The sequence below is a fragment of the Myotis yumanensis genome, unplaced genomic scaffold (assembly GCF_028538775.1).
Source record: "Myotis yumanensis isolate MYYU_CA2020_CCGP unplaced genomic scaffold, mMyoYum1.0.hap1 SCAF_3, whole genome shotgun sequence".
NCBI classification, from domain to species: domain Eukaryota; kingdom Metazoa; phylum Chordata; class Mammalia; order Chiroptera; family Vespertilionidae; genus Myotis; species Myotis yumanensis.
The window spans coordinates 82,109,195-82,122,680 of NW_027223754.1; the positions used below are offsets into that span (position 1 = coordinate 82,109,195).

The following is a 13,486-nucleotide window of genomic DNA, read 5'->3' on the forward strand; positions in this document are numbered from 1 at the left end:
ACTCTACTCATAGCAGCAGCTCTTCCAACATCATAATGCCTTAATGGAAGGTATTTCAACACTTCACTTTGCATCATCTGAATTGAATTTAGCAAATTATAAAAATAATTAAACAGTTTCACTTGAATCAGAATGAACTACTACAATGTAAGTGGTGATTTATCCATGAATGCAAAGCAGGGATTTTACCTGAATGTTGTCGTAGAACAGAACATCAGGCACTTTCATTTTCTCGTGGGCATTATAGATTGGTGTACTAATAGCGCCAATTCTCAGAGAGCCAGATGCTATTTCACCTAAAAATTTCACACAGGACAGAGAATTACCTGCAGAACTGTCCTCACAGAAGTCAAATTCAGCCCATACAAAATGCAATACAGCGTCTTTAATATCCTGTGGATTCGTCAAGGAATTTTAATTTAACATATAAAAGAAATAAGCTTTAAGGTGGTAATAAAAACCTTGAAGGTGTTTTACTCGCTAGAGAGTTTTTAGCTTTACATAAAAAGCTTAAAGCTCTACAAAAAGCTTTCAATGATCCAAAATGTAATCCTATATAATAAAAAGGGTAATATGCAAATTGACCCCAACGGGGGACTGACCAGAAATGACCGGTCACTATGACGCACACTGACCACCAGAGTGCAGCCACTCAACACAGGAGCTTCCCCCTGGTGGTCAGTGTGCTCCCACAGGGGGAGCGCCACTCAGCCACAAGCCAGGCTGAGGGCTGCGAGCACAGAAGTGGTAGCGGGAGCACCTCCCACCTCCTAGGCAGCACTAAGGATGGCGTAGGCCTGCCCATGGGGAGTGGGCCTGAGCAGTCCGTTGGACACCCCCCGAGGGCTCCTGGGCTGCTAGAGGGATGTCTGACTGCCAGCTTAGGCCTGATCCCCCAGGGACATCCCCCGAGGGGTCCCGGCCTACGCCCTCTCAAGCTGAGGGCCCCCCTGAGCCTCTAGTAAAATATAATTAAAACAATGTATGTAGCAAACAGCATATAGATAAAATTGAGAGAAAACAATACTCAGATCTCAGTCAAGTAACCGTAATAAGCTTGTTCAGTTCAAGGCTATCACACATATATAAGCCAAATACACATTCAAAAGCTCTGAAGTACTTGAATATAATTTTTTCAGAACCCACTCATTCAAAACCCCATATGAGAATCCCCTAGATAGCTAGTCAAAGATAAAAATGAACCAATCCATGCCAGGCCTCCCAAATTACTATTTTCAGAGTTGATCCAGGAGAAATGTATTTTCAAATAAGCACCCCAGGTGCTACACAATTATTTTGTGATAATTAATTATTATTGCAATGTCTCTTATAGTTGGTCTAGAATAGAATCCTAGCTCCTTGAAGCCAGGAAACTAAATAGTAAGTTTCTTGAAGTCAAGGAACATCTTTCATGTATATTCTCTACAGTAACCAGGCATATATGTTCACTGTCTAATAGATGCCAAGGTCAATAATAATAAACTGCCTGGCTGGTGTTGCTCAGTGGTTGAACATTGACCTATGAACCAGGAGGTCACGGTTCAATTCTGATCAGGGCACATGCCTGGGTTGCAGGCTGGATCCCCAGTATGGGGTGTGCAGGAGGCAGCCAATCAATAATTCTCTCTCATCATTGATGTTTCTATCTCTCTCTCCCCTCCTCTCTGAAATCAATAAAAGTACATTTTTAAAAAGGTTAAAACATAATAATAATACTAATAGCAATAGTTGCAGTAATTCTGATGATCACAATAATAGAAGCTATATTCACTGAGAACCATCTATGTGCCAGATCCCAATCTAGGAGCTTCAGCTTATTGTTTTCTCATATAATTTCATTTTATTTTCCTAATAATGAGACAAGAATTATGAAGAAGCTAAAAAAAAAACATAAGTTAGAATGGATACAGCTAAAAATAGAACTAATGTTCTTTCTGCCATGTGGGGTATGTTCAATCTTTGACTCCAAATAATATTCCATCCTATGGAAATACCCTAGCAAGCAGGTAGACAATTATAATCCTAAAATAACTGACCCATCTTTTCCCTCCCTACTTTTAATAAGAAAGTTTCTATTTGTGTGCTAAAGCATTTTAAAAGACAAGGTGAAAAAGCAACATTTGCGTCTGTGGAGCACCGTGAACAATTTTAAGCTAAAAATAATTAAACTGTCACCCTGCTTAATCACTGCTGGGTGCTACACACTTGCCACACAGCACAGTAGACCTCATCTGTCAGTAGATCCTCACCATTGCCTTTTGTATACAAGTTAAATAGAGAAAAGAACTATAAGCTGTCGCTAAGGATTTATTTTTTCTTACTACCATCAGGTCTCTGAAATAGACCAAATATAAAACTGTAAAAGGAAAGACCAGGGCTGTGGAAGTGAATTTACTATATACTTGTATGTTGAGATGACACACATAATTTCAGATTCAAACAATATCAGATATCATCTATGGTTTAGTTTATGGATATATTTACTTAGTACATTTAGGGCAGTGGTCAGCAAACTGCAGCTGGCGAGCCGCATGCGGCTCTTTGGCCCCTTGAGTGTGGCTCTTCCACAAAATACCACGTGCAGGCGCACATGTACAGTGCGAATGAAACTTCGTGGCCCATGCGCAGAAGTCGGTATTTTGTGGGAGAGCCACACTCAAGGGGCCAAAGAGCCGCATGTGGCTCACGAGCCGCAGTTTGCCGACCACTGATTTAGGGCATTAGTACAATTTAATTCAATGAACCCATATTTATTGTTAAAATTTCAAGATAAAAAAGAGAGAATGGTGATATTATAGTTCCCTGGGAGAAATCTGGCTAACGATCTAAGAAATCTCAGAGGAGGCATTATTATTATAAATCTGTCAAGTCCTCAGACTGGTAGGCTCAAAACCTGATTTTGTCCTCACAACAGAGGACAAATCTAACTTTCAGGAAATTATTAAAGACATAAATTCTGATCTATATGCAATTTTTATATATAAAACCAGAATTGCAAAGTATTACATTGCAATGAAAACTGCAACTTTCATATGGACTATATGACATACTGGTTGTCCTATCAGCATATTATCTAGAGCAATAGTTCTCAACCTTCCTAATGCCACGACCCTTTAATACAGTTCCTCATGTTGTGGTGACCCCCAACCATAAAATTATTCTCGTTGCTACTTCATAACTGTAATTTTGCTACTGTTATGAATCGTAATGTAAATATCTGATATGCAGGATGTATTTTCATTGTTACAAATTGAACATAATTAAAGCATAGTGATTAATCACAAAAACAATATGTAATTATATATGTGTTTTCCGATGGTCTTAGGCGACCCCTGTGAAAGGGTCGTTTGACCCCCAAAGGGGTCTCGACCCACAGGTTGAGAACTGCTGATCTAGAGGAAGACCTGCATTAAAAAAGCTAAATCCGTATCAGAATGTTGCTTGGTGAGCATGGTCCCTAAAGAAAGAAAGTGAATTAGCCTAGCTGGCGTGGCTTAGTGGTTGACCATTGACCTATGCACCAGGAGGTCAAGGTTTGATTCCCGGTCAGGGCACATGCAAGGGTTGCGGGCTGAATCCCCAGTAGGGGATGTGCAGGAGGCAGCCGATCAATGATTCTCTCTCATCATTGATGTTTTCTAACTCTTTCTCCCTCTTCCTTCCTTACTCAAATCACTAAAATTATGTTTTAAAAAAAGGAAAGTGAATTAAATGAATTTTCCAAAAGAGAGAACATTAAAGATGAATGGAATCAGAGCAATCAAAAGTCTCTTGACTTAGGTTCCTTATCCTCTACACAAAGCTTAGATGGGGACAGCTAACACTGCCCTGTTACCAAAACTAAACAATCTATAGTCTGAATGATGCAGTCTTTCTTTGTATATGTCAAAAAATTCAATCAAATAACATTACAGTCTAAAAAGTATGAAAATTATCCTGTCTCTGAACTGGCTCTGTGTATCTATACTCAGATCCATCAGTATGCAGAGCTTCTCATTTTACTTTTGAAAAAGGCATCTTATTTTCTTATTATCAAATTCAGTGTATCCCCAACAATTAAAAAACACCTACTTCAAAGAAAACACCAATAGTTCCCTTTGGAGAATGGGCACACATTGGATGTTTTGATAAAACAGGTCATTAATACCTCAAAAATCATAGAACCTTTCATTGTGCTCTAACTGAAGAATGAGGAACTTTCATAGGAAGAGCTAAATGTCCCCCCAATCCAAAATTATACATATGGCTCTCCAGGAAAAAAGTACCAAAAAAGACAATATGTGGACATGGAATATTAGGAACGTATGGAATAGAACTCTGAATATTATTTTAGTCTATCTCAACCTAGAATAGCTTCCCATTAGACACATCTGGTCCTCAAAATGTAAATATTGTGCAAGGAAAACAGAATTTTAGATGCTATGGTGGAGTACAGTTGGAAAAAAAGTTAAACAAAATCACATAAGTTTATTTACAGCAGAAATTCTGAGAGCCTTTAACATGTTCACCTCAACAGTAACTCTTGGAGGAGTGGAAGTGGGCATGGGGGGAGGACCTGTCTCTGGTATGGAAATAAAGTAAGTACTCTAAGAGTTAACTTCTAAGTGGGTTTCAAACTAAATTTAAAAAAAAAAATTTTTTAAAGATTCATTTTTTTTCAACCCTAAATAAAATAAATGAAAAACAAAGTCATTTTTTAATTTAAAGTTGATAACAGAAAACATTCGATAGTTATTTCACTTAAAAGGGAAAGAAACCAAATACTTACATTTGTAATCCTCCAGTTCTGGTTCTAGATTATCATCAGTACTTATTTCTATTGAAGCATCTGCCAGATTTTTTTCTAATGCTGACCTTGCAAGGCTTGGTAAAAACCTGTGGGGTGGGGTGGGGGTAGCGGGGAGATTAGTGACAAAGTCAAAGCTTTCTGTGATCCCTAAATATCTTTTGACATGTGTACACACACACACACACACACACACACTAATTACAACCAATTAAGGAAGTTCAATCTGGAAGTGTGAAATACAAATAGTAAGTAAATTACATGTACATGTGACAATAAAGTATATGTTTATTGAATCTCCTTTTAATAAGTAAAACTCATTTGTAATTAGTATTCTTCATTTATATACAACATTTTGCAGGACAAGACAGATAATTTGCTTTTGAAAATGGATTTAGTATACTTCATAAATCTTGTTTATCATTTATTTTTTTATTTTATTTTTTTATTGCTTAAAGCATTACAAAGGGTACTACATATGTGTCCTTTTTTTCCCTGGCCCTTGACAATACTCCGGCTTCCCCTACCCCCCAGTGTCTTATGTCCATTGGTTATGCTCATATGCATGTATACAAGTCCTTCAGTTGATCTCTTACCCGCCTCCCTCCTGCCCCCCAACCCTCCCCAGCCTTCCCGCTGCAGTTTGACAATCTGTTTGAGGCAGCTCTGCCTCTGTATCTATTATTGTTCAAAGTTTATAATGGTCTCTATTATCCATGAATGAGTGAGATCATGTGGTATTTTTCCTTCATTGACTGGCTTATTTTTCCTTCATTTAACTGGCTTATCAAATTTTCTTAAATAGATAAAACAGTAATGCAATAATGTACTTTAACCTGCTCCAAGTTGGCAATCACAAATTCAAATTAGTGAAAGTGGATTAATGAGGTTTCTTTTACTTTCTAACACAAATTATTGAGTAAGTTTAATATTATCCAACTTATTCCATTTAAAATATGTACCTGCTTATCTATTCTATATGTATTTTTGTCCAAACAACACTCTGCATTTATGTCTGAGATTTTGCTGCCGGTGGATTCCTCTAGGATTTTTATGGTTTCCTGTCTTATGCTTAAGTCCTTTATCCATTTTGTGTTTATTTTTGTGTATGGTATAAGTTGATGGTCTAGTTTCATTTTTTTGCATGTTTCTGTCCAATTTTCCCAACAACATTTATTGAAGAGACTGTCTTGATTTCGTTGTATGCTCTTGCCTCCTTTGTCAAATATTAATTGAGCATAGTGGTTTGGGTCGATTTCTGGGTTCTCTATTCCGTTGGTCTATAGGTCTGTTCTTGTGCCAGTACCAGGCAGTTTTGAGTAGAGTGGCTTTGTAATATAGCTTGAGTGGATTAAAAAACTGTGGTACATCTACACGATGGAATACTACGCTGTTGTAAAAAGAAAGGAATTCCTACCATTTGCAACAGCATGGATGGACCTGGAGAGCATTATGTTAAGTGAAATAAGCCATTCAGAAAAAGATAAATATCACATGATCTCACTCATTTGTGGAATATAATGAACAACATAAATTGATGAACAAAAACAGATCCAGAGACAGAGAATTATCCATCAGACTGTCAAACCGCAGAGGGAAGGCAGGGGAGGATGGCAGGAAGAGAGAGAGATCAACCAAAGAACCAAAGGACTTGTATCCATGCATATAAGTATAACCAAAGGACACAGGCACTAGGGGGGGTGAGGGCACCAGTGGGGGTCGGGGGGGGGGGGGGCAATAGAGGGATAAGGACACATATGTAATACCTTAAACAATAAAGAAAAAATAAACAAAAAAAGTTTACTTCCTTCCACTCATGAAAAAATTAATTTTTACAGGTAAAAAAGTATAAAATGATAGCTATCATCTTAATTTCATTTACTTGGTCAATAATGAAGTTGAGCATCTTTTCTGTATGTTTGAAATATTTCATACTTAAAAACTTGAAAAACTAAAAAATGCTTACTTTCCATACTCATAAATATTTCACTGAATTAAATAGCTCATTCTCCCAGTGTTATTAACTAACCACAATAAAACTCTGTTTTGTAACCATTCCATGACCCTTTGCAAATAAGTCAAATAACTATTTTGTGTATGCATCACCTATTGACTTTTGGAAGGTTACAGAGTCAAGTTTTCTCTATTTGCTTATTTCTACCTCTACTGGATCCATTTCCATTCTTTTTGTGGTTACCTAAAATTTATATGTGCATATTCGATCAATTAACATTACTTGATTTATTTTTATTTGCTTTTTTAATAAAGGAGATTGAAAGTTGATTTAACTACCAGGGTGTATATCAAGACCCATAAAATGTGATTATTTCATTCTAATATATCCAAAGTATTATTTCCCCTCAGGCTCCAAAAGTGGTTTACATTGCTTAGCATTGACTATTTATTTCTATTAACAAAGTCTGACTAAAAAAATACTGGGTACGTAATGAATCTATCTATTTCTATGTCTATATTTTCTTCATTTTATAACCCTGAAAAAGAAGCACTTAAAGCATTTTTCCTAATTTTCCTTTGGAAGTCTAATGTTCTTTTAATTTAAAGAGAATTTATTATTTCTCATAATTACTATTTATTCAAAGAATTACTGTAAAGACACTGGAGAGGAGCCTCATTATAGATGGCTACACTACGAGAGAACAAATTCAAGTCACAACACAAGGAGCTTACCTTAACTACAAGTAAAATTGTCCACTAAACTTAAGACTTATAAAGGGCAATTATGGAGTCTTCTAAATTAAAAATAGATTTTCTTTTAAGTCCTTTTATATGTCAAGGAATGAATGAGCAACAGTCATTACCACCAGATCATATGAAAAGAGTCTAAAAGAAACCTCTGGGCCTACTGAATATTGTTCTTAATCTTTCTTATTATTCTTTTAAAATTGTTTCATGCCAAGTGTGATTCTGTAAGAAAACTCCATAAACCAATGATTTATAATCACTTCCAAACAGATATGAAAAATATTAGGGAAGACTGAAAAGATGTTTGTTTTGTTAAATTTGGGCAATAGGAAGTGCTATAAAGCATGGAAAGTTCCAATGCAAATTTGGAAGGCATCCTATATATTAAAGAGGTAATATGCAAATTAACACCCACGCCCTCACAAGATGGCTGCCTATGACCAGGCTGGCAGGGGGTTTAGTGAGGGACGACCAAACGACTGAACAGTAGGCTGCATGAGGCGACCAGGCCGGCAGAGGGGTTAGTGAGGACGACCAAATAACTGAACAGCAGGCTCTGTGGGGCGACCAGGCTGGCGGGGGGGGGCGCGGGGCGGGGGGCAGTTGGGGGCGACCAGGCTGGTAAAGGGGGGCAGTTGGGGGCGATTAGGCTGGCAGGAGGGCAGTTGGGGGCGACCAGGCAAGCGGGGGTGGGGTGGCAGTTAGGGGCGACCAGACTGGCAGAGGGGGGCAGTTGGGGGCAACCAGGTCGGCAGGGGGTGGGCAGTTAGGGACGACCAGGCCAGCATGCAGAGGCAGTGAGGGGCAATCAGGCCGGCAGGGGGCGGGGAGGGAACAGTGAGGGGCAATCAGGCCGGCAGGGGGCGGGGAGCGGGCAGTTAGGGGCGACCAGGCTGGCAGAAGGGGGCAGTTGGGGGCAACCAGGTCGGCAGGGGGCGGGCAGTTAGGGATGACCAGGCCAGCACGCAGAGGCAGTGAGGGGCAATCAGGCTGGCAGGGGGCGGGGAGGGGACAGTGAGGGGCAATCAGGCTGGCAGGGGGCGGGGAGGGGGCAGTTAGGGGCGACCAGGCAGGCAGGCTGGTGAGCGATTAGGAGCCAGCAGTCCAGGATTGTGAGAGGGATGTCGGACTGCCAGTTTAGGCCCGATCCCAGGGATTGGCCTAAACTGGCAGTCCGACATCCTCCAAGGGGTCCCGGATTGGAGAGGGTGCAGGCTGGGCTGAGGGGACCCCTCCCCCATGCATGAATTTTGTGCACCAGGCCTCTAGTTAAGTATAATGATTAAGAACACTAACTCAGAAAACACATGAACCTGGTGTTTAATTCTCAAACATACTTTTACTTATTTACCACTATGTGACCCCACCTTCCCTCATGCGACTTAAGAAGTTTTCTTATCTATAAAGTACCTCTTAAAATTGTTGTTATGCCTAAATAAGATATGTCCTGAAAGCTGAACACAAGGCTGAAACAGCTACATATTCAGAGCAATACTTTTACAGACTATCAAACTTATGTTACTATTTTAGCAAAGATGCAGAAACTTGAATTCAGTAAGACGGGAGAATATGGTTACCTGGAAAGGCAGGCTTTAGTGACAGCACTGTGAAGATTTTCATTAGGGTACTGTGACAGCCGACGAGAAATTCGCAACAGCTGTCTGGTAGAAAGTGATGCTGCCAATGACTGTGCCTATTAAAAGGCAAAGACAGCCTGTTAAGAGTCTTGTTTCAACTTGCTGCAAGTCCCTTTAGATGGGTATCATAGCAGAATTCATTATTCCTGAAGGACAAGGCCAAACTTAAATAAATATGCACTGTTAATGAATTACAAATAAAAATAAATAGAAACCAATAACATTTAAAACCAATAACATTGAAGATAGTCTTTTTAATCTATAAAAATGTTTATCAATTAAAGTGTTTTCACTGTACTAAAAGCTGTGTATACATGTCTTTTGGGGGAGGTGGAGGTTAAATGAAGGAAGGATATAACATAATACAGGTCACTCTCGACTTAAAAATAGCCCTTATGTACAATAAACTGTTTTTTAATTTTTTTCTATTTATACAAAGCTGAACTATTAATATATACTGAAAATGCTTGGAGCTTTAAGTAAACTATGGCTTTTGAAATACAGAAAAAGATTAATGGGCAATTAGGCTGCTGACCCACAGAGATGTCAACGAGTCACTTGGGTAGCAGCTTGCTGTTCAGAATCCTTCCCCCATACTGCCAGAATAATTTATTTGTTTTCTTATACTTCCCCAAATCCCAATAGCAGAGTTGCTAGTACAGAACTTAGGAAATGTAAATACCAATAAATATCTGCTAACTTGAATTTAAAATTATCTTGGCAGAAAGCATAATGTAATGGCAAAGTTTATAAGCTCTGAAATCAGACATATCAGGTTCCCATTTATTAGCTATGTGACCTTGAGAAATTTCTTAATCTCTTTGGGCCTCAGTTTCCTCATCTTTAAAATGGCAATAATAATGCCTTCATCTTTAAGGTTGTTATGAGGATTTAATTAGAAAATTATTCTAAAGCACTTAGTACAGGTCCAACACATATGAATATGTAACAAATAGCAGTAATTATTAAAAGTCAGCCTCTTCCAAATGAAAAAAAAAAAAGCTTAACAGAGAACAAAGATGTGGCCTGTACATTAGAATGAATTGAATAAATCAGATTATTACTGGCCTAATTCCTAACGTAGATCACTAACATTAGGAGATAAGGTTTTTCAATGAAAACCAGAGGAAATAACTTTTGAAGCAATTAGCTCTTTGAAATGTCACAGCGAGTGATAAGGGCAGTCTAGTGGCCCTAAGCACCTAAGGGAGCATGGAAGGGGACTCTATGACATTAACAAAGGGTTCAAAATGGATGTTGGGAGGATGCAAAAGGCATACTATTTTTTGCTTATTTCAACATTTCTTTTAAGGTCATTTCTGTATGTCCCAAGGAAGAAAGAATGAATTGATTTCTCCTTCCTCATGTATTTCATAGTTCTATGAAACTCTGATCTGCTATTATTAATATTACACTTCAGTTATGACAGGGGTTAAATGACCCTTCAGGAACTAGTTTGAAAGCATGACCACCACTTATGAAATATCCTTTTTATCTATAAAAAACACATTCTAAGTTTCAAATAACTCATTTATAAGCAAACATTGGGTCATCTTTGTTTCCAACAAATTTGCATTCTAAACATGGAGGCAATATTTAAATATAAGAAGGAAAATGTTGCAACTCAAAATAGCATATAATTTACTGCCAAAATAAGTGGAGCACTTGACAACTGCATAGGGGGTTATAATGCTAAAATGGAAAAAAAGAAATACTATGAATAAAGGCATGAATGCAAAAGGAACAGAAATACATACAGAACACGAGGAAGCCAGCCCAGCTTTATTAGAGGGTCCTGCTGGAAGTCTTGCTCCCAAATATCAAAGACTGACACTTTAAGGTGTTTGGCCTGGCTCCTAAAGGCAGTAGAACTTTCTTATGTGCAACACAGTAACATGACTTTAGAAAGATTAATTTGGCAGCAGTATGTAAAGTGGTTGAAGGACAGTAATCTACCTACAAAAAGATAAAGTCTTACAGTAAGGTTATTGGCAAAAAGAACGGAGGGAAGGGATCAACACTTGCCTCAAAGGACTTGGCTGATGGATATGAGAAAGAAAAAAGAATTGAGGATAAGATTATTTCAACTGGTATGGCTGAAGGTATCAGAAGTTAAACATGACCAGCAATTCCCATCCATTATACCTGGGACCATGAAAAATTCCTACCTTAATCATGGAAAATGTTTGACAAATGACTTCAACCAGAGATTACCATGACAAGAATCCTATTAAACCATAATGCAACTTTGTAAGGTATAGCATTCTAATCTCATCCCAAGCATGACACAGTTCAGGCCTCATATTTCATTCAGTAATGATTTCGTATGAATTTCAGAAATTCCCATTAGGATAGGAAAAGGGCTTTTCTTTTTCTTTGCTGTAGCCTGCCACAATTTATGAGAAGCACCTGGTAATTTAATCCCAAGATTGTTAGCTCCTCTGATTCAAACAGCTCCCTGTTCAAACTACAAGACAAGATAAGCTACTCTCAAGGCTACACTCTTGCATACTTCTCCTCCCTGATTTTCACAACTCAGGGATAATTTCCCCAAGAAGTCTCTAATAGAAAGTCCCCTACCTCCATCCTCTTCAAACTTTTAAACTCTTCTTAACTTTTGCTCTAAGAATGTTTTACAGACAGATAAGATGCCTCCCTAGGACATCTGCCTGTATTGTCTCCTGAAGAACAAACAAACTACAACCCCTCTGATGTCTGCTCAATTTCAGCCCCCAAATCCCTCTCCCTTCCTTGTCACCTAGCAACAGCAGCCAAGCCTTTAAAAGAGAGAATGCCGCTTTTGTTCTTTGCCCTTGTATTGATTAGCAATGCACCAGACCTTTCCCTTTGGGGAAAGTAAAATAAACGTTCTCTCTCCATCCATCTCTTCTTTTAGTTGTGAGTTCTTTCACAGCCTGCATCACTGGCCAAAAAACCCTAACAATATCAACTATTTCAGTTAATATAAAAATGCTTTACAATAGCATCCAGTGTTAAAAAATCAGAATGAAGCTTTACAATCAGCCACTTTAGTGTTAAATAAAAGATTTGGTTATCTCTGCTCTCACATTAGTCATTAAAAAATGAGAGTGTACTTTAGTTGAAAAATCCCTAATATATTTAACATTTATAATATCAAATTTCCAAAAGAGCAAGTGAGGGTGTTAGCACATTCCCTTAGTTACCATGGTTATGCAGTTTAAGAGTACACCTTAAGGATTTTTCATGTTAGCATACTTAAAAATAGTACTTCAGCTTAAAGATATAAAAATTCTGATCAAAATTATTTAAAAATAATTTTTCTCTTACACCTCTTAAAGACATTTCTTTTACAAAAATATAGCATGTTCTCAGGGAGACAAAACTCTAAAGACAATCTATTAATTAATTTATTCATTCCTTCATCAAACATCCAAGTGTCTACTATAGGCTAGGTACCAGATTAGGAAATGGAAATAAAGGAATGAATAAGAAGTGGCCTCAAGGAGTTCATATTCTAATTGGGGAGATAAAAAATACATTGTGCTGCAGTTGCAATAGGTCAATATGAGAAATCTATGCCAAATGTCATAAAGCAGACTGGATATAGAGGTTACTTCTGCCTAAGGGGACTGAGAGACACCTGGTAGAAAAGGCAACCTGAGTGCAAGTGGACAGAAGGAAAGCTCATTCCAGGCATCATCTAAGGCAGAGGCATGTGGGTCGCCCGCTGCTCCAAAGGTTTCCTTAAACGAGCGGTCGCCAACCTTTCAGACCTCATGGATCACCAGTGGTCTGCGGACCACCGGTTGGCAACCGCTGGGTTAAGCAATGGGCTTAAAAGACAGCAAGAAGCATATTGTGGTAGAACTGAGGGTGCTTCAAGAGAGGCTATAAGAAATGAGGCAGGAAAAGCAGCCAGGGTGAGATGGAACTTAGCAGGTATGCTTAGCAGGTTGTCCTTCAGTCTATAGACAAAGAGAATCCATCTCTTAACAGTTTTAAAGAAGGGGAGAACTTAGGAGATGGATTTGGGAAAGATCACTCCTGGGACAATATGGAAAATTCATTCATTCATTCATTTAACAGATATTTGTTGAACATCTACTATGTGGTAGGTAAAGTTCCAGATACAGATGCAACCACAACAAATAAAACTTCGCCATCCCAGAACTAAAATCTGAGTGAGGGAAAATGGACAATAAAAAATGAGTAAAACAGGCTAGCTAGAGTGGCTCAGTTGGTTGAGTGCCCCAATAGGTTGCCGGTTCAATCCCCATTAGGACACATATGGAAGGCAGCCAATCGATATTTCTTTTTCCTCTCTCTCTCTTTCATCTCTCTCCCTCTCTCCCTCTCTCCCTCTCTCCTCTTCCCCCTC

General features: G+C 38.5%; 1 protein-coding gene across 1 annotated transcript in view; it reads right to left on the reverse strand.

Moving 5' to 3' along the window:
* Positions 1-13,486, reverse strand: part of VWA8 (von Willebrand factor A domain containing 8) — a 386,454-nt gene that overhangs the window by 228,713 nt on the left and 144,255 nt on the right. The window contains exons 17-19 of the mRNA XM_070409005.1: positions 9,067-9,182; positions 4,769-4,875; positions 190-296 (exon numbers count right to left, since the gene is read on the reverse strand). Coding sequence (XP_070265106.1) covers positions 190-296; positions 4,769-4,875; positions 9,067-9,182 — 330 coding nt within the window. The remainder of the gene's footprint in view (positions 1-189; positions 297-4,768; positions 4,876-9,066; positions 9,183-13,486) is intronic.